Here is a 22,640-nt window from a genome sequence, read left to right on the forward strand (position 1 = left end):
GAAAGTTGTTGTGTAACGTCATTTATCTCGAAGACATATAATAAATGCTGGAACCAGCTATGATTCATCATGCATATAAGTGCCATCACATGTGTACATTTTTAAAATTTCAGAATTACTATCTTGATGATTAAAATAAATGTTGTCAAATAAACTAATTCCCAATAATACTTTAAACAATATTCAAAATCGTATGAAATTTTCAATTCTCTTAAAACGTAGGCAAATATTTCAAAACCAAGCAAACGAACCTTTACATTTTATTTTATTTTTCAAACATTTATTTATTTTCAACTATGGAAAGCTGTAAATTTTGTATCACGTGAATCACAACAAGAGCTATACGTGCACATGTTACAACGATCATGCATGCACTATCAAGTAAGAAACAACCATTATGACAACCTTTTGGGGGTGGGGGGTGGGGTTAATCATCGCCATTTGGCGACTTTTCAACTTTGATGGTGTAGGAATACCACATGTGCTCTTCCGTGCATTACTTCATCATGAGCGGGCACCTTAACCACTCGGACATGGAGGCCCCTATGGTGTAGGAAAAAATCAAAGGAAAATAGATCCTATTTTTCTCACTCTTTTTGCAAGTTCATGTAGAACGAATGCTTTAATCGCATTTTTTCACTGCTGAACTACATTCTGTGTGAAATGAGTACTCTAACGATGGCGCGTTTTTTTTCCATTTTTTCGTTAATTCATGATATAATCATCATGGAAAACATGTGTACGAATTAGTAATGTCCTATAAAGATATTTAAATTAAACTACAAAGAAACTGGTGTCGTATTTTATATGAAACAAAAAACGGATTTGAATTACTGACTTTTTACCTCTTTAAAGAGTAATGTGGCTTATTTCGGACATGCCTCTTACTATATACACAGATGTGTTACATCACATTCCATTATGTGGATGTTTTGACTTAGACATAAATCAATTTTGTGTATATTTGTTTTATGAAATATGACAGTGCAATACATCACCAGTAATCATGTCATTGAATATACAAGTAAAATCTTACCGCGTTTGTCTTATTTTCTACAACGTGGCAGGAAGAATAAATGCTTATATTACTAGGCTTTAAATGTTTTAGCCATTCTTTGAACATATTTTATAAGGTAAGTTTAAAAATCTAACAGCCATGGAGAAAGGAAATTAGAGGAGAAGTTCTCAATTACTAGGATGACAAACAAAAGTTTAGTGTTATATATTGCACAAAATACAGATCTAGCATGTCAAAGTATAGTATTCGGAATATGTATTTTAAGTTTGCAGGTAAAATATATTTGTTATTTAAATAAAGTAAAGGTCCCCCATTATGATAACTGTTACGATTTAATGAAAAATGAAATGGTACAATAAGATACTAAGAAGTTACAACTGAATTAATACAGTATTTAGATGAGGCGTGTTTAAAGTCCTTTAAAGTATATTTTGACCGTAATCTGCTTTTTCCACAAAAGGGTCTTTAACCTACCGTCTCTCCGTAACTACTATTTTCTCGATCCCAGGACTTAGATTCTTCTGGTTTTAACGTGTTGTTGTAAACACGAACAGGTTCTGCTTCAACTATCTGAAATCCGAAAAAAAAATAAAGTAGTGTACATTAGTGGAAATTTAGCCTTCCGAAGGACAGCATCACTACTTAACGTCTTAGATGGCATGTTTTAGCGATTTACATAAAAAAATAAGTTAGTTTTAAAGAAAAGTTTGCCGTCTAGAAGTCATAGATCTAAACGTTCTACTTTATGTACCGAAGAAAATAGTAAGCCTCAAAACAAATAATACTGACCTGCATATGTTACGGTAACTGAAGGCACAATATGTGAAACCAAAAGCATGCGTGTGTCAATATACATAAAAAACTTATCACCAAAATATGTTCATAATGCCTTAGCAGAAAACATAACACGAAATAAAACAAATATAAGGGCTGGAAAACAACAGTCAACGACTCACATGTTACCGTCATTTAAAATACCTAGGGTACAAAATAAAATAAGATAAAAAAAAAGTTACCTCATCTCTAAAATGATGTAACACGGTCTGGAACACACTAGAACCGTCACCATCACCAGTGTGCTCAAATATATACGTCGTCGGCGGTATCTGGAAATGTGTTATAGATGGTTTCTTACATTTTATTTGAACACATCTATTTTATATAAAACTTTTGAGGTTTTGTTCTTTTTTGTACATCAATGATCATTGAAACTATACCAACATGCAAAAAAGTAAGCGTTGGAGCAACTGTCAGTAGTTTCTTTGCTTTCTTGAATGTGTTTTCAGCATAGAAAACATTGTGTAAATTATGTTTTGTATGCTGGTGTGTGTATATGTTTATACGAAGTTTGGCAAGTAATGGAAACTTAATAATTAGTAAAAATATATATTCTGTTTAATGTGCCTTGTAAGGATACAATTCAAGCGATTTTTTTTGTTATCCGGTGTCACTGGCACCAGACCAGAAAGAAAATGCCTCTGTACATATTATACCCTATCCCTAGGTATTCTATAAGAATCATGGTCATGAAGGGGAAAATATACTAACCCGTTTCAATCCCGCATTTCATATCTAAAGCACGCAGTTCGGTAAATGTGTACTATGGATATCAAACAAGTGGTAATTTATCTTCAAATGTGTACCGGTCACATTTCTTCAATACTTCTTATCTTAAAAAAAACAACGCGTAGTTTATAGTTTTTTTCAACCTTACACAAAATACTTGCTTGACCATTCCGTTTGGCTGTTGCGAAAATGTATGTCAATCGTCATTTTACTACACGTGTTCGCTAATATGTGAAAATGCAGCATAAATGTGCAAAATGAATAAAATAATCAGAACAGATGTAGACCAATGTATGATTTCAAATTAAAAATCAGATACAAGATGAATTTCATTCATTTCGAGTTTTAGTGTAAAATTGTGATTTTTTTTAAATTCTATTTTGTTTGTTTACGTTTCGCCTAACATGTGCACACTGCCGTGACCTCTAGACAGGATGTTCATTAGGGAAGGTCACGCAAGTTTTGTCTGTAACGTTGACGAAAGCAAAAAATATGTTGACAATCTCAACAATATGGAATATTGAGACAGTGCACGTTGGAAGATAAATTATCGCTTGTTCAATATACTAGGTACCCATTCACCGAACCGGCGCTTAAATTGAGAAATGTACGATTGAAACGGGTTAGTATATTTTCCCGTTCATGACCATGGTTCTTATAGAATACCTAGGGGTAAGGTATAACATGTACAGAGGCATTTTCGTTCTGTTCTGGTGCCAGTGTATGGTGTTATGTATTGTTAGCAAATTTTGTTGTTAAATTCTCTTGAAATTGCTGCACAATTTAGAGTACATTTCCATTGTTGCTTTGTTGACATTAACTTTACAAGTACAAGGCCTTAACTAGGAGTCCACCCATTGAAGAGCTGTTTCACAGACACCATACTGTGCTTTTAGGACACCTAGCAGAATTTGGTGGCCGACAGTGTCATATGATACACTTGAGTCCATTGCAATAAGGGTCGTGACTTCCTGTTTCTCCGTTCCACTAAGAGGAAAATTAACCAGCCGAAGCAGCGTAGATTCACAGCAGTGATATGTCCTATATGTAGATTGTTTCTTAGGCAAAAGACTGGTTTGATTTACATGTTTGTTTAATCTGTAAGAAACAGCATTCTAAATAAGTTAAGATACGACCGATAAGTTACTCATAAAACGATAATTGGAAAGCTCTAGCCAAAGACCTGCTTTCGAAGCAAAGGTCTAGAAACAGTTTTGTGTTTGTATTTTGTATAATGAGAGATTCAGCAATTTAGTGCTACTAGGGACAGTTCGTCTACACCTGATTTCAGAATACGTGTTGCAAAATATCCACCTCTGAAGACGTAGTATTCAATTCACTGATGAACATTTTCACTTTATCTTCAGCCAATTCAGCAAACTTGTCTAATGTCATACATCCCTTACTTGAGTTTCAAAGTTTTGGTATTCACTTAGGGATGTACGTATTTTTGAGATATTTTGTCATGAATAAATCATCAAAAGTTTTGGCCAATGAATTATCAGACTCTCCTTGAACAGTAGGCTTTAGTACCTATTAGTTCAGAAACTAATCCATGCAGAGTCCTGGATTCACCTCTTGCATTCTCTAACTTTTTGTTTGTTTCTCTCTTAACGTTTGTTTTAAAAATTGTATTCGTTACTTACTGCTTTACACGACTCAAACTGATCTGTTATACCGTAACGCCTCCAAGTACTCTCAGACTTTCTGACTTGGTGTTTTAAATGTTGCAAAGTTTCATTGAACCATGGTTTTGGTGCTCTCTGAATTATAGTTTTCTGTTTCAGAGGAGCGTGTTTATTCAGAACATCTTCCATTTCCGACTCAAACTCATTCACAAACGTGTTGATATTCTGTGAATCAACGTTTGTTGTACTAAGGTCACTGAAAAACTCTGATTTTTTAAGTTTCTAAATGATACTCTCCTACTAGTATTAGTCTGTTTTTTAACATCTAGAAGAACCTTAACAACACAGTGATGAGATAAATTGTTCCAGGCTCACATTTCTGTACATGAACGCCATAAAATGACTCGGTTATGACTTGATCCAAGCTATGTATTAGCTACATGCGACATACAAACTCCTACCTATGACATACAAACACCTAATGACTTACTAAATCCAACGTTTGACATTACAAACTCGATTGTAGAATTTACTAACCCCTCAGCAGAACATAATGAATACTACGTAGAATTTGCCAGCTTCCTCGTTCTAATTCTTATGTAGAATTTATTAGCTCACGGGAAATAGCGTTGGGTATTATATAATCACCACTTGGATATGGTGCCTGCTTTGTCTTTTGACACTTCCTGTGATATGCAGGTTCCATAACCTCAGACCCACCTTCTAAATTCCATTTTGTTTAGTTATGCCCATTGTTTTCTCGTTTTGGGCAAACCCATTACTTTATCTGGGGACCAAACGCCGCTTTTCATGGAATTACACGCCACAACCCGTGTATCGTTGAAGGTTCCATGTTCACCGTCGTTTGAATACATCTGCGGATGTCTCTAAATTGCTTTTTGTACTTTTAGCATGTGTAAATGTTGAGTTCTGCTCATCCCGGGGCTAGAGGGCGTGGAAGGTAGCATGCATTTCCACTACTGTCCATGAACAGGGTCAATCGAACCGAACCTGCAACATTTTTGTTTTTGTTGTGTTGAACGACCTGTGAAGTTTCCACTTTTTCTATTCTAATTCACAGCTGTGAGGGAAATGTATAGGCTTGAAAACATTTGCGTATTTCTCTAAATTGTATTGTTGGAACTTGAAACATGTGCACATTTTTTCGTTCTGGTTAACTCGCGGCTGCAGGGTGTGGACGAAGGCATGCATTTCATCTACAATCCATGTACGTGCTCAATAGCAAAGTTCGTATGAATTAAAAAATACGCACTTTTGATCAATTGAATGCCACAACAAAACGTGTTTAAAACTTCACAGGAAGAAAAACATTTGATGTAAATACATGTATGAAACTTAAGTTTTAGTTTCCTATAGTCTATATACAGAAGAAAATCTTAAATGTGGTCATCGCGTTTTAGAAATTTTTATGACATATTTGTTTTACTATCTTTATAGTCTGTATTTAAAAGATTTATTACATACGAAAGATCACTGTTATAAATATATGTTTAAGGAGACGTCACGACTGAGATAGTTTAGCATTATTACAATACACAGTCGGTACTGAAGTTGTGTTTCCAATACATGTGCTAATTAGATAAATCCTCAATATCTATGTGAAAACAAGGGATGTGTTTTGTATGATTGCAACACTGTGAGTTGCTCTAATTACTGACAAATGACTGAAACAATAGGAATTCGTACGAGAGATGGATAGACAAAACAACAGTGAGGTAACAATGTAGGGATAATACACGTTTTTTTGTGTATTAACGTCTGCAGAAGCCCGCGGGATTGTTTGTGACCGAGACCGAAGGTCGAGGTCACAAACATATCCCAAGGGCTTCTGCAGATGTTAATACACAAAACAAACGTGTATTGTCGCTATTCTTGCATAAAAATATATTTCACGGCGATTTATGTATTGTTTTCATACGTGATGACTTGACGATTCCGGTACATTTTTTATTTACCATTCCAGTTGTTCTTGGGAACGTTAAACATGTTTTAAATATCCGTATCCAGGGCCCGGAAATAAACAACGCTATCAAAAGCACCTCCTGAAGGTTTTTAAGCGATTTTTTATCTCTCATTATTACAAACATAAAATTACCAATAATTGTTCGTATCATTTCACAATTTGGTGGACTCGATCACAATTTCAAGAATAATAACTTTGCATTCGAGTTATATTGAGTACGGACACGCAGTTGGAGTACGGATAAGTACGAACGTAGTGTCAAGTTTCCAAGCTGTTTATATAAATTCTTCGAGAAATTAGATAAACACATACCGACTGATACTTACCAAAATCATAAATATTATACCTAAAAACGAACAATAGCACAAGTTACACGCGATACTTATTTATTCACAGTTATTTACAATAACTGAACAGACGCTTTGCAAAGGGAGTGAACTGTAAGAGAAGCTAGGGCGTACATTGATGGGGTAGTACGTTTGGGGTTGGAAACAGATACAGCTAAACATACTATGGATTACATTGTATTTATAATGCTACAAGATGAGGTTGTTAAGGAAGAAACAAGACGCAGATGCCAAATATCAGTGTGCGTAAAAATACATACATATATCCCTGGCAAAGCATTTCAAAAATAAAAATCGGGTATTAACAGCACGTGAATTGCCTTGTTTGCACACGATTTTTCTCCCGTTAATACATGGGCGGATCCAGTGAAAAAAGTAGTTTTTATGCAAGAATATATTCTTTTATTGTTTAAATGTATGAGTTGTAAGCTACAATAAAGAATACCCATTTTATGAAAATCAATCTGGAAGTTAGAAATAACAGAAAAAAATTAATTAGGTCATGAGTCATCATATACCTGTCAAAATTTGTCATTAGTTTTCGCGAGCTGTCAAACTTATTTTTATCTCTCTATTCTGCAAATGCATTGTTTTTGAAAGTATCTTGGACGGATATTGTAATGTGCAACTTACTTTATATTCCACATTAATATTTGTGCTTGAAATTGCTTTGTTGAGCTCACCGACGTCACATATGAATGTCTATTGTTTTAGTTTATTGTCTGTTATAAAGGTATCAAATCTCAGTATTAAGATATAAGAATTGTTCCTTTCTGGTAGACAAAGGAAACTATTTGGTTGAATCATGATATAACGGTTTTTGGAAAGAACTGAATATTCTTTGGTTTTTTGTTATTCACCGGAAATTCAAAAAGTGACATCACCTTAATCGAGTTTCTATTTACCGTCAAAAGATATCAGGGTATTTCTACAATATGAACCAAAGTGTAGGTTCTAACTTGTGTATAAACAGAAGCAACAACAACAGTGCTGTATTTAGAAGCTTTTCTGTTACAAAATCCATATGCGCAATATAAAAATGCACGTTCTGTTGAATAGATGTGTCAGTTTTACATGAAAAACCAAAACTGAAAAGAGATCTTCAACCTATTGAAATGTGCATTCTTTCGAAATTTTTTACAATGATTATGTCTACTCTTTGCCAAATCAATATCTAAAATATAGATCATAAGCTTTAAATTGTTTTGAATGCATTATCGGCTTTTGACAAAGAGGTCAAATAATTACACCAAGTGCCACCAATAATATAACACCGTTTCAAAAGATTCATTCTACCGCTTTATAAATCTTGCATAATACAATTATATCTGTTTACTGGTTTGTAATTCATGTTTTCCAAAGGATCTCTTTACCGATTTTATTTATTTATGTAATGTGTAAGATGTTGCACACATCATTTATTTTCTTCATTTCATCTTAAACAGTGGATCTGACTTTATTCCGATGCACTTTTACTTCTCCTTGTAAATCCTTCCATATGCATGTATTCGACAACTTTTCCAAAATCAGATGAGTTTCTCCAATAATCTAATTACTGTTTTTTTTCTACTATGAAGGAATATTTGTATAAAGAACAACATTGAAATCAAGAAATAATTGTTACAAAATTGTATACAACATGCTTTAAAATTACCAAATCATGATTTCAGGGTTATACTTGGTCTTAAGTATTAAGAACACCCTTTATCTAATCTCATTCATTTTTATAATTCAAAATTGTTGTGCCGGCGCCTGAACCAAATTTAAAGTTGATATTCGATTTAAAATGAATAGAATATACGGCGGGTTTGTATGAGGAAGCGTATAATTATTTATTCACACATTTTTGATAACCTTTATTCATTTTGTGATATCTTTAATTCATTTTGTGATAAGTTACATGTAAATGTACCTTGTTATATCTTGAACTATGGTTTATGTAATTATTTCACAAATTATCTTAAACGTATTTTGTGATATCCTTGTATCCCAGATTGATTCAAAGATACCATGAAATACTTCAATGATATAACAAAATAGATTATTCGAGTTTGTATCTCTAAATATGAATATCATTTTTCACATCCTTAATTCGATGTTAAGATATCATACAAATAACATTTTATAGTATCCGTAACTCATTTTAATATATTATCTCAAAATGTGTGCAATGTTATAATATTCTTAATTCGATTAATTTATTTTAGCCTTAAGTATACAATAGTATCATTGTAGGACTTCTACTTAATAATAAGAGATATCGTAAAATGAATTTATGATATCCGCAAATGCTTTAATGATATAAAAACAGAACTTGTGATATCAATAGTAATAAACAGTGAATAAATAGGAGAATGACACTCCATAGGTTTGTTTCAATGTTTTATATTATATACATATGTATAATTTCATCTAATATAAAATTCTCGGGAATATTTTCAATTTTCATGCTGCCAGTAGTTATTGTTATTATAAGCAGCGCGCTACTTTTATGAAATGCTGTAAAGACTCGACAACGATGATATCACTATGTCAGACTTGATATGCAATATTATAAGAAATGACCTACCTTAAACAGCAAACTTAAATCGTATTTCCGAAATTGATGAACGATCGTTTCTGTAAAATCCTGTTTAACCTTGAATGTAAATTTGTTGATATTCTTAACGGACCCTGCTGTTTTCACACAGGAAAGCAAGAACAAAACAACAAAAATATCTCTTTGACAATTGTATTTTAAATTCATAACTTTCCTTCTATTTGCCTTGCGTTCAAATTACCTTATGCGTTTACATTCTTTATATTTACCATTATATATACCTATTTAAAGAGTAGTTAAAATACTCTTTCAGGATTGAATGATAAGTATGTAAACAGACCCGATATAAGGTTATAGGCAATCACACACATATATATATAAAATTTATGTTGTAAAATAGACAATATATCATAAAACAAAAACAAATATTTATCTAATCTCATTCATTTTTCTAATGCAAAATTGTTGTGACGGCGCCTGAACAGACAAGTATTGCACATGTTGGATTAAATTTACATAGCACATGACTTTAACATAAGTATGATAATATCACAGAAAGTTACTTGATATTCAATCTGACTAAAGGTTGAAAACGTGCTATTGACGTTCTGACGTAGCTTCCGCTAGCCAATCAGATCCTTGCTAGTGGAAGTAGAAGTTTAAATAATCTATATTTAGCCTGGGTTTTCGTGTTTATAATTCATCATGACTGCGCCCTCTTGTTTTGAGAGAGGTATCATATGTCACGGTACGGACTTAAGTCACGTAAAGGGAAAATATGTGTCAGGCAGCCGGTTAGCTCAGTCGGTAGAGCACTCGCCCTTTAGGCACAGGGTCACGGGTCCGAGTCCCGGACTGATTGCACATTTATCTCACCCTGTGACATTCGACGCTATTTTGAGGGTTCAGCCAAATCCTTGTTGAAAGGATTCGTCTGATTGATTCAAATAAAAATAGATTTGCGGAAATAAAAATAGCAGTATTGGAAATCCAAATACACAGAAAGATGAATGTGAATGGGTCATCGTCAGATCTTCGTTTAGAAGATCAAGTACGTTCGTCAGATTGCTTGACATTGAACAAGTCATACTAAGATTCATGCACTAGACTTAAGAAATAAGTATTATATGCCAGAAGAATAAAAATGACCAGATAAAATGACTAGATTGACACATTTTCAAACTGCATAAAATGTTTCTTCACAACTTTTTAAAAATGATTAAACGATTCTGTATAGATCTAAAATTTGACTTGACAGAGGTTGTAATGCTAAAATACATCCAACTGATAATTATATATCATTTCAAATACATCAAATAATTTAAATTGACGCCTTGACGCTAAGTCCGACGTAGATAACGAGTATAACATAGCCGTTTATCATATTCAGTTTATCTGCACACCAGCAGCGCTATACAATAGGCAGAGGGAATCCCCAAGAACCGAGTTATCTTGTTGCCTGGTGGGAGAAAAAGGTACAGTGTAGAAAACAACAGTACTAAAATGAAATTCAGATTTATGTTTTGAACGTGTGCCGCTAACGTGTTAAAGGTCCGTCGATTATTTCGAATATCAATAACTCTGATATGATAAATGCCACTCCAACAATATGAAATGTTTAAAACGTACACCGTCGGCACCATAATAAGTCGTCGTAGAAAACAACCTGCACGAGGTAACGTATGAAGTCTGTCCCACCTATTACGTTTACCTCGTTTCTGAATTATCAGTATCGGTAAAGTGGTCCAAAAACATATTTATATCCCATACATCAATATCTCTAGACCTTTTTTTCATTTTTTCAATATAGTGTGTTTTAAAGAAATAATCTTGGATTTTTCTTTTTTCCCCATAGACCGTAATGCTATATATTTACATTCTCCCCATTCTGGTCCATTGAAATTTTTTACGTTCATTTCGTAAGAACAACAAAAGGAAATGCGCGAAAGATATGCCAACGCTGCTTAGTAATCACGGACCGCTGTTTTTACCACGTCCGCGTATAGTCAGTATAGTCAGGGAGAACGTTCCTTAGATGACGTCGCAGTTGTTCCGTCTGGTGAACAGAATGATCGGGAAGCTTTTTTAACGTTTAATGCAACAAAATGTGTACAATTTATAATATATTATTGTTACAAAGTGAAAGGAAATACAATGTAAATATAAGAAATGAAACGTTTTTTTTCGGTATTCATGCGAAATGAACGACAGAATAGGATCGGTAAATTTAACATGAATCGCTCATGGATTTGCCGATCCTGTTCTGTCGTTCATTTAGCATGAACACCGAAAAAAAACAACATTTCATTTCTTAAATGACGTTACGTCGACTTCCCAATATGGTGGCGCCCGTAACGCAATAAACTAGGGGTCAACTCAAAATTAAAATGCCCGAGTTAATATTTGAAAAGACTGTGTTTGTTATCGTATTGTGTTAACGTTTGGGGGAATTCATGTCAGGCCACCTCAATATGAAAAAAAGGAAAAGAAAAAAAAAAGAAAATAGAAATAAACAAACACAAAAACAAGGAGATTTCTAAAAAGAAAAACAAATGTGCGTGCGAATGTCTCGTTATTTTAATAACATATGGACATTCTTCTTATATTATTTTTTTTTCTGTCGTTGAAAGAAACCTATATATAGGAAGTACTTTTATGGATTTAATGAATAAAAGTGGAAACTAAACTTCACAGTCCGTCAGGATATTCCCTTTTAATCACGTCACATTAATCTGAACGGACAGGCAAGGAAAACATATTTTTAACATAAAAAGGTTAGATGTCTACTACACAAAATATTTGCGCCGGTTAGACTTAAAATAGGTCTATACTTACAAAGGCCATCGTGACCATTTCGAAACAGAAATATTGAGTTTTCCTAAATAATCTTGTTAATATTTTTGTATTTTTATGTTATATTTGGGACCCTGATCTAATAAAGAAATATCAGTTTCAGTAAAATTTTATGTTCCAATGAAACGCCAATTTTAAATCCGTGCCCTAGACCACTGAGTATTCGGAAAACATACAGAAAAAACAAACTTAAACACATTTTCTTTAAGACACCATATGTTGCATGTAAAATCCTTTAGTCACTACTGTGGATAAAAAATGTAGAACGGACCATGGTCTCTTTTTCAAAGGTATCAATTTAACGTTTTATTGTTATTATTAGAATAATATTTAATAGCAACATTGGTTAATCGTATAGATTTATATAGGAAAAACTTTAAAAGTCTTCTTGTTTGAAACCTTAAGACATATGCCTATATATTTGGCATATAGCATTGCCTTGTGGTCCTCTACTAAATTTGTTCAAATTATGTCCCTGGGGTGAAAAGCGGCCTCGCCCCGTGGGTACCAAGTTTTACATACACTTATATAGGAAATAACTTTAGAAAATATTTTGTTCTGAAACTCCATGGCCTAGGCTTTTGATATTTGGTATGTTGCATTGCCTAGTGGTTCTTTACCAAGATTATTCAAATTATGCCCCTGAGGTGAAAAGAGGCCCCACCCAGAGGGTCCCAAGTTTTACATTGACTTATATAGAAAAAAATCTTCTTGTCTGAAAGTGCAAGGCTTAAGTCTTTTATATTTGGTATGTAGCATTGCCTAGTGGTTCTCTAACAAGACTGTTCAAATTATTCCCCTGAGTTGCAAAGAGGCCCCGTCCCGGGTTATATGAGTAGTATAGGAAAATACTTCAAAAATAATCTGATCGTATTTCCGAGATTGTTTAATTATAATTACCTGATGACCCCAAGTAATTAGATGACACCTGACTGTGACCTTGACCTACTGACCTATTTTCTTGTTTTTTTTTAAGATACAGCCTTGAAATTTGTTTTTTAAGCTACAGCAAAGAGACTTGTTTATTTTTAATAGATTTCAGTACTTGTATTGAAGAATCTTTACCATGACCTACTCACCTAGTTTTTGCTTTTTGAAGCTTTAGCAAAGAAATTTGTTCAAGCAAGCAATTAAACTGAGGTATCCCGATTTCTCTTTTGAATATGTGAATTTTGGTCATCTGCATGGGACCAAAGCCATAACGATCAATTACATTTTTTATGTAAAAATATATGTCATTTGAACTGTGCATCGTACATTAAAACTTGCATTAGCATTATAGTTTCTTGATTGTCATGCATTTTCCAGATAAGAAATAGCAGTATGTCTTATTCCATAAAATTGTGTCAGCAAACGCCACCCTGAAGTAACAGAAATCCAAAAGTCTCGTACACCAGATCGTTCAAATAAACAAATAAATAGTGCATATTCTAAATCGAACGAAAGCTATCTGACTTTTACAGATGATCATGTATTCATGGAAAAACGTTGTCGTATTAACAAACAAAAATATTAACATTACAAGCACTTTGTCAGTGACCAGTAGCGAATATGCTTTTGAGCTAAACATTTTTCCTATTTTAGTGTTAAAAGTACATTGCTAAGTAATTGCATTTGTGAAATGACATCTAAAATTTCCAAGTTCACATTTGTGTGGATCATAGGCATTGGATGATCTCTGAAAACCGTTTAAGAATTTTGTCTGTTTGGTATGGTTAGCAGTTTAGAAAGCGTAGGTGTTGCTCATGAAATATTATCCATTTAAGCTGATTTATCAAAATCTTCTCTGGTCGTCGTTTACAATAATGATAAAATGCAGTTGTAAGAGATGCTTTAAATTTGCAGTAATAGAATCATGAAAAAATGAAAATTTTATAATGCAAGTTCACATCAACTTTTGTGAAATTGATTGTCTGTTGTCTGTTTCTCATAACAGAAGCGGTATGAAAGGATAAATATTCAACGAAGATGTGCACACTTTCCTCCCCCGCTTACACGAACACACGTGCATACACGCACGCATGCAAATACACATACACGCACACACAAATAAACACACACAAACACAACACACTTACAAAGAAAAACACACAAGGACAAAAATAACAAATAAATGAACTAAGTATGAGACCGCCTTTGAACGGTCAATGGCAAAAACACCACTGGGGAGCTTATACCTGTTTATGATGCACAACGCACCTCAATATGTCCCAAAGTCGCAGGACAGCGTAAACAAAAGTAATCCCCACCATGTGAATCTCTAAAATACGAAATGGCAACAGAAGGCATGGCATGTAAAACACAAGATAGCTCGTGTATAATTATATGAAAAGCAAACAACTCTAGTACTCAATGCCTTTGCAGAACAAAGAGTATCAGGAGAAACATCCTTGAGGGTCCGACAAAAAAGGCCAGAAGACAGAAATCAAATCAGTTCAGTCCTGGTGGGATTTCAAAACTAAGTTTTGCTTCAATTCCTACTCTATCGTGTAAATGATAACGCCAAGTCGGAGCAAAAATTAGCGGTCTTAACTGCAGACGTAAATATTATTGTCTGCATAGTCACCCTAAAGTATTGTTTCAATCAGAATAAGCTATGAAAAAAGAAAAGTTCAGATTTTAAGAATAAGGCGACGGAATTTTGGCGTAAATGTCTATTAATTGGTACATAATAGAATGTCAAGAAAATATTATGACTGATTTTATACGTGCATAATTTTATGAAAATAGTTATAATACTTAAACATTGCACATTCCATAACTTTCCCTAAACAACTGATAAGAGAAACGGTCGACAATTGAAAGGCATGAAATGGTATCCCTTTTTAAATAAAGGCATGGTATTGCAGTTTTCATACATTTTGGGTACATATAAAGATCTAGAGACCTTAGCAATAAAACTTTCAATGGTTCGCAAAAAGAAAAACGTGTCTCTTTTTACTTACAGTGACTAATTTCACCAGATTTGCTTGCCCTGTTAACAGAAAGATTTGAAAGAACCCCAGGTAAATCTTTTTGAGTATAAATGAAGCTGCCTAGCAATTTATTGATTTTACAACAATGGTTAAAATTAAAACTAAAATAATAAGAGTATAGGCTTTGTTTTTTTCCTCAGAAAATAAGTGCCAGAATTGTCAAGTAAATCATTTACAATTCGATGAATTTCCCTTAACTACACCTGAATAGTTGCCCTCGAGCCATACTTCAAACAGAAAAATTCTTAAACTTAACTTGTTTTCCGAACAAATAATATCCAATGAAATTAAGTTGGATGTTATTACTTTTGACACATTCATATTTATTTATTACACAATGAAAATGCAGAATGTTAATATATATGTATAACAGTACCGATAGAAAATAGAATTTCCAAAACATATCGAAAAAACTATCCGCAAAAACTTTTTTGTAAGATTCAACTCAAAAGATTTGTAACCATTTACCAATGAGTAACAGAAAATTAAAAGAACCAACTGAAGGGTCGTCCTAGAAAATATTGCACTGCAACTTGTAAAAGTTGTTAGCAAAGCAGTTTTAGTTAATGTACCAGGTGTCTTTTTAGTTTTTCAATTCAAAGATTAGTTTTCTTATTTCTTGATGCAGGTGTAAATATTATCAATATATTTGGGACATTTCAAGCCAAATTTAAGAATTAAATCTATCTTCAAGACAATCCTTTGAAAGCACAGAATGCAGCCAAGAAAATAATACCAGATTCGGTTTGATTGCGTCTGTTCATGAGATGATATGGAAAGTGCAACACCGCTTACGCCCCCTAGCACCGGCTTAAGCGGAACTCTATTACACATGTACGTATTTAATGGACACCATGATCCCAAGGATGAGAAAAATGTCCGTTTTTTAATGGAAATTAGTATAAAATTCATGCTAGCTTTTGTATAACGTTTTTTTTTTCGCATTGCATTGTGTTAATTTGTAGTTGTAAATAATAGCTGCAGTTAATCATTTCCATATCTTTAATTTTTCATCATAAACTTTTCATATCTTTTTCATACTTTAACCTTAGACCTGTAAGTAATTGATTTTTAGAAATAATGGAAGTAATAAGTGACGTATCTTAATCATGTGACGTATGAACTTAGTAGCATATATATTTTGTATCAGTAGCACGTATTATTTATGGGAGCCCACGAAGGTATGGTGTACCCGAAGGAGCAGTTTTATGCCCTGACTTGTGTTTTGCTATGGTGCTTACCATATGTTATATATTTTAGCTTCTTCCACCAGACGACTTTTACCTGGCGATGATGTCACGACCCGGAAGTACAATATCCGAGGTTAACTTGTCTTTAAACATCTGTGTCACGGAACTGTCAGTGTTAGAACTTAATACTTCTTAAAAAATACTGAGCTCAGAATTTTTTCTTTCTTTCTTACAATAAGTTTTCTTTTTCACTTTCATTTATTCATTGGACATTATCATTTTCTGTAAATAAATTTGTAAATATTGTAATGGGTGTTCCGGTACGTCCATCTTGCCATATTTTGGTAATTATTAACTGTTTTCTTCTTTTTTTCTAACAGAAATACTTTGGTATCCCACATGAAATAAAATTCCTTCAACCTAACAATATATGTCCATAACCAGAAGCTGCTAACTGCGGCCCACATCAGTCTTCTCAGTTTTTTTTTATTTACTTTACATAGTCCAGTTTGCAATTTTACCAGTAGATGTAGTCGTGCCTTGTTGTCTATCGCTTTCTCGACTGATTTTCCGAATTTATATATTATACAGTGGTTTATCTTTCATACGGATGTTTGCAATGGCTATACGTGAATCAAAGGTTGGCTGTGCTGCTGTCAGCCTCCTTCATCAATCAAAAGTACGTTTGCCAAATAATTCAACAATATTTTCAGCCGAGGCCAAAGCTATTGATTTAGCTCTAAATTTTATATAAAAAAGTAAAATTTATTATCTTTTCCGACTCGCTTTCTGTTTTACAGTCAATTCATTACCGAAATATGGAAAATCCATTCATTCAAAATATTCTTCTCAGGTTTCATGAACTATCTTTTAAAAAGTTTATTATATTTTTTTTTTTTGATTCCTAGTCATGTTGGTATTAATGGAAAGGAGGATGCTGATATTGCAGCAAAGAAATCCCTTTTATTATCACAATCTAATTTGAACTTACCACATACTGAGTTTAGGCCCAATATACAGAAATATATTCTATCTAAATGGCAATCGTCATGAAACAGTGCTTCATTCAATAAACTTCAACCTAACAATATATGTCCATAACCAGAAGCTGCTAACTGCGGCCCACATCAGTCTTCTCAGTTTTTTTTATTTACTTTACATAGTCCAATTTGCAATTTTACCAGTAGATGTAGTCTTGCCTTGTTGTCTATCGCTTTCTCGACTGATTTTCCGAATTTATTTATTATACAGTGGTTTATCTTTCATACGGATGTTTGCAATGGCTATACATGAATCAAAGGTTGGCTGTGCTGCTGTCAGCCTCCTTCATCAATCAAAAGTACGTTTGCCAAATAATTCAACAATATTTTCAGCGAGGCCAAAGCTATTGATTTAGCTCTAAATTTTATATAAAAAAGTAAAATTCATTATCTTTTCCGACTCGCTTTCTGTTTTACAGTCAATTCATAACCGAAATATGGAAAATCCATTCATTCAAAATATTCTTCTCAGGTTTCATGAACTATCTTTTAAAAAGTTTATTATATTTTTTTTTTGATTCCTAGTCATGTTGGTATTAATGGAAAGGAGGATGCTGATATTGCAGCAAAGAAATCCCTTTTATTATCACAATCTAATTTGAAATTACCACATACTGAGTTTAGGCCCAATATAAAGAAATATATTCTATCTAAATGGCAATCGTCATGAAACAGTGCTTCATTCAATAAACTTCATGATATCAAACATATTCTAGGGGAATGGTACTAAGGGAACAAATCTGTTCGCAGGGAGGAAGTTGTTCTTTTTCGCTGTCGAATAGGTCATACCCGTTTGACTCATTCTTATTTTTTGAATATAGAAGATCAACCCGAATGTGTACAACGTCAAACACCGCTAACTATTAAACATATTCTAATCGACTGTGTGGACTTTGCTATACAGCGCGGTACATATTAATACGTTCAATATTTGAAAAAGTTATTTGAAAACGTTTCAATCGGAAATATTTTTTCGTTTTAAAGCAGATAGGAATATATCAAAAAATCTAACATTTCATATTTTTGTTTACATCTTGCAATATTATTATGTTTGCGGCTGATATTTTAACACACACGTTTATACATTTTTTCATTATTGTTTTTAGATATGCTTTACATTTTTACATGGATGTTTTAGATATGTTTTGGGTATTCTTTACATTTTTACAACAATGTTTATGCTTTTCAATTGGCGTTAGCAATGTGACTTCTTTTCGGCGATATATGACCATTTTGTGTCGATTCGCCGTAAAACCCAACTCACTTACTCACTCACGTTATACATGATTTTGCCGATGGTCAAATTCATACTTGCATTAATGATATCAGAAGAGGTTAAACATGACCAGTCGGTGTGATTTTGTCGTTAAGTATGTTAAAGTTTTCTAGTCATTGTTTTTGCAGATGTTATTGTTATAACAGTATCTTGTCGTTTGAGGAATGCTTGGCTGAAATCAAATCAAATTCGATTTCTTTAACGATTTTTTTTTGTCTGCGAGTTATTCTGCTCAAGGTCAGGTAAGAATATCGCTTCTAGGTTTCGTCAGTTTATCGCTTTCTTAGTCTAGAAGTGATGAGCGATTGAGTGAGTTGGATTTAACGGAGAATCGACACAAGTATTCGACATGGTACAAAGTTAAGGTTGATCGTTTTTGTTCCGAAAATAAGAATGAGTCAAACGTGTATGACCTATTCGACAACTAGAAAGAACAACTCAATCCATGTGAACATATATGCACCATTTGTGCCATTTACACAGAACAGGTTTATAATCATAAAGTTTATTGAACGAAGCCTTATTCTATGACATATGCCAGTACACAAAATTAATTTATCTATAACTGTTTTAAAATCAGTACGTATACATGTTTGGTAATCTAAATTAGAATATACATTTTCAAAGATAGTGCATGAACCTTTAGAAGAACATTTTTGATAAAAGGATTTTCTACATTTCAGTAACGAATTGGCTGTAAAACAGAAAGTGAGTCATAAAGATAATAAACTTTTCTTCAATATATTTTGGTACAAAATTCAGGGCTTAATCAATACTGTTGCGTTATTTTGGCAGACGTAATTTTTATCGTTGAAGCTGGCGGATCTTTAAATTATGTTTAGAACCGTCTGTGTAAATTGGAAAAAAGTCATTGTCAGTTGCCTTGATTTCATTATACTTGGATTTTATTATTTCGGAGTTAGTTTTTCAGACTTTTCAAAGACAGTTTTCATATCAAAGGGAACTGTATGGAACGTAAGGGCTCATGGTGGTGTATCCAGAATTTAATTTTCTTTTGTATCATCAAATTCAGACTTAGTCTCATTCACAGACGGTTTTATGCGAAATCCAAATGAATTGATCTTTTTTACTCATGCACACAGAAGTACTTGAGCTTAAGGTTTAGCAGTATATCACACAACAACAGATTTCTTTTTAGTTAACGAACAACATCTTGACTAACAACTTGTCTGTCCAATACGTGTTTTATTGTTCTGTTCCATAGAGTTGGATACTTAAAATTTTATAAAGAAGTTGTCCTCCTTATTTATAAAGAAATAAAGGTAAACTATAATGTGTCTGTAGGACACAGGGTGTACTCCCTACTTGTACATTTGTCACAAATAGGGGGCAATAATTCAGATGTTTGCAGTGTTAATGGGGTTTAGCCTAAGCAAACATTTAATGAAAAGGAGTCATTATTCTAGGTAATATATTTTTAGCTATGAGCATTATTAAATAAACTTCACTAATTTGGCTATTTAAAGGGCCATAACTCTGTAATAAGTAAAATGATTCTCAAGAAGAATGCTAAGTGTGCAAGGTCACAAAATGATAAGGAATCAAGCAAGATTTCATGAATTTATATCAAATACTTTTGAGCTAGGCACAGTATTAGGTGAAACTATGCGTTTTGTACTATATCAAGGGCCATAACTTTAAAAAGGGGGTGGAGCCAACCAAAAAATAAGAGGTTTGTAAGTTTATATAATAATAAAGGCTCATACAAGGTTTGGCCAATTTATATGAAATACGTTTTGAGCTAGGCGCGTCACAATGTGAAAATGTGCATTTTTGACTATTTCAGGGGCCATAACTCTGAAATTAGGGGTCGGAGCCAGACAAAAAGTAAGAGGTGCGCAAGTTCATATCATGATAAAGAATCATACAAGGTCTAATCAATTTATAAGAAATTCTTTTTGAAAGTTGCATTTTTGACTAGTTCAGGGGCCATAACTCTAAAATTGGGAGCGGAGCCAGACGAAAAATAGAAGCTACGCAGGTTCATGATAAAGATTCATGCAAGGTTTCATCAATTCATATTGAATACTTTTTGAGCTAGGCGCGTCACGAACTTTGGACGGACGGACGGACGGACAAGACCAAATCTATATGCCCCCATCACTCATTGGAGACACAACAATTGTCAAAAATGATGTTTTTCTTATTTATGTTAAGTGTAAAAACTGGAACGTTGTTGCAAATGCATCAGAACGAAGACATGTGCCAGCTTTTTTAAAAATGGTGAGTTTTTAAGGCGCTGGAATGTCTAGAAATGTGACTCCGTCATGTAGTCCCTTTCCGAAATTAAATGCATATATAAGTAAATTCACAATGGTTTTGTAGAAAAATACACAAAATGTATATATGTTTTAGATGTTTAAGTATTTTGTAAACAGTTCTTTCTTTGATTTGATAATATTCCTACCTTTATTCTCCGAATCATAGAGCTAACTCTTAAACATAATTTTATGAACAGATTTACGTTTGTTTGAAGCCAATCTTAAGCATATTGCACTAATAATTACTCTCTCGTCGATTGTAAGTAGAGGCTTCGACATATAGTGTTTTAACAGGAAATGTTCTGAAATGCACTGAGAGTAATTCGAAGACCTTAACATTTGTAACTAAGATTTTTTTGGCTGGAATCTAGCTTGGATCTAATAAAGCCCAAAATCGGCTCCTCTATCAGTCTCTGAAATTACTTTTAAAACGTTCGATGACTTCAAACATTTTGCTTACATACATTTTATATGTGGTATAAAAGTAAGCTGTTTATAAAAATATTTCACGACGAGATTTTGCTTCGTCAACAAGGTATTTTGTACATTCTAGAAAAAACTCATGATCACTGTATTGTTACTGTAATTGATAAAAGTAAACACACTGATATTTTGATTTAGAAAATTTAAAACTATTTTCCGTGGTCGAGGTTTGAACATTATTCATATCTTTCAAACGAGAACATATAAAATTCATCGACATTATGTTACATATGATAAACAATCAGACCCCGGTGGCAAGCATGTCACGATATTATTGATTTTATTAAATATATGCGTAACCAAAAATAGAATCTTGCGGAAGGTCATGTTCTTGATCAAAGGAGTCATAAAGAGTAGAACAAACATGTCCTTTAAATTTTCGATTTTTTTTTCAGTCGAACAAGATGTTCAGTTGTGCTACGCAGTTTGCGAAATCCGCTTTGAAAGTGTGTTTTAGCCCTTGACATTCTAGATATCTAACTAACCTTAAATTAATCATGCGTTTTAGTGTTTTATATAACAAACTAGTAAGAGTAATCGGTTTGTCAAAATTGGGCCTCGTGTTTCCACGGTACTAACTCTAACTTCTCTCCAAGAATCTTTAAGGACACGTCACAGCTGAGATAGTTTAGCATTATTGTAATACCCAGTCGGTATTAAAATTGTGTTTCCAATACACGTGCTCATTGGATAAATCCTCAATATCTATATAAAAATAAGGGATGTGTTTTGTATGATTGCAACACTGTGATTTGGTCTAATTAGTGACGAATAACTGAAACAATAGGAATTCGTACGTGACTCGGATAGACAAAACGACAGTGAGGTAACAATATATTCTTATATTGTTTTTATTCACGAGTTGTAAGCTACAACACAGAATACCCATTTTTAAGAAAATCAAACTGGAAGTTAGAAATAACAGAAAAAAAATTAATTAGGTCATGAGTCATCATATACCTGTCAAAATTTGTCATTAGTTCTCACGAGCTGGCAAAATTATTTTTATCTCACTATTCTGCAAATACATTGTTTTGTAAGTATCTTTGTCGGATATTATAGTGTGTAACTTACTTTACATTCCACTTTAATATTTGTGCTTGAAATTGCTTTGTTCAGCTCACCTAAGTCACGTATGAATTTCAATTATTGTTTTAGTTTATTGTCTGTTATAAAGGTACCAAACCTCAATATTAAGATACAAGAATTGTTCCTTATTGGTAGGCAAAGGAAACTATTTGTTTGAATCATAACATAACGGTTTTTGGACAGAACTGAATATTCTTTGGTTTGTTCACATTCACCGGAAATTCAAAATGTAATATCACCTTAAACACTACAGGTTTCTATGTAATGTTTTGAGGAGGAGCTCTAATGCTTCTTACAATAAGTGTTTTAAACGTTGATTGTAAATTTAGTGTGGACCCGGTGCAGTATCGTATCGTGACATTTCTCAAGA

At 33.3% G+C, this 22,640-nt stretch overlaps 1 protein-coding gene across 1 annotated transcript; it reads right to left on the bottom strand.

The window, feature by feature from the left end:
* Positions 1 to 1,492: 1,492 nt before the first annotated feature.
* On the bottom strand, positions 1,493 to 9,414 carry LOC128554176 (uncharacterized; the record flags this gene model as incomplete). The annotated part of the gene is made up of 3 exons (XM_053535425.1): positions 9,113 to 9,414; positions 2,035 to 2,124; positions 1,493 to 1,588 (listed from the first exon to the last, which is right to left on the bottom strand). Coding segments are annotated over exons 1-3 (363 nt in total), but the record flags the coding sequence as incomplete, so codon positions are not given.
* Between the last annotated feature and the right edge of the window lie 13,226 nt (positions 9,415 to 22,640).

This window comes from Mercenaria mercenaria, unplaced genomic scaffold, assembly GCF_021730395.1.
Source record: "Mercenaria mercenaria strain notata unplaced genomic scaffold, MADL_Memer_1 contig_4798, whole genome shotgun sequence".
NCBI lineage: Eukaryota > Metazoa > Mollusca > Bivalvia > Venerida > Veneridae > Mercenaria > Mercenaria mercenaria.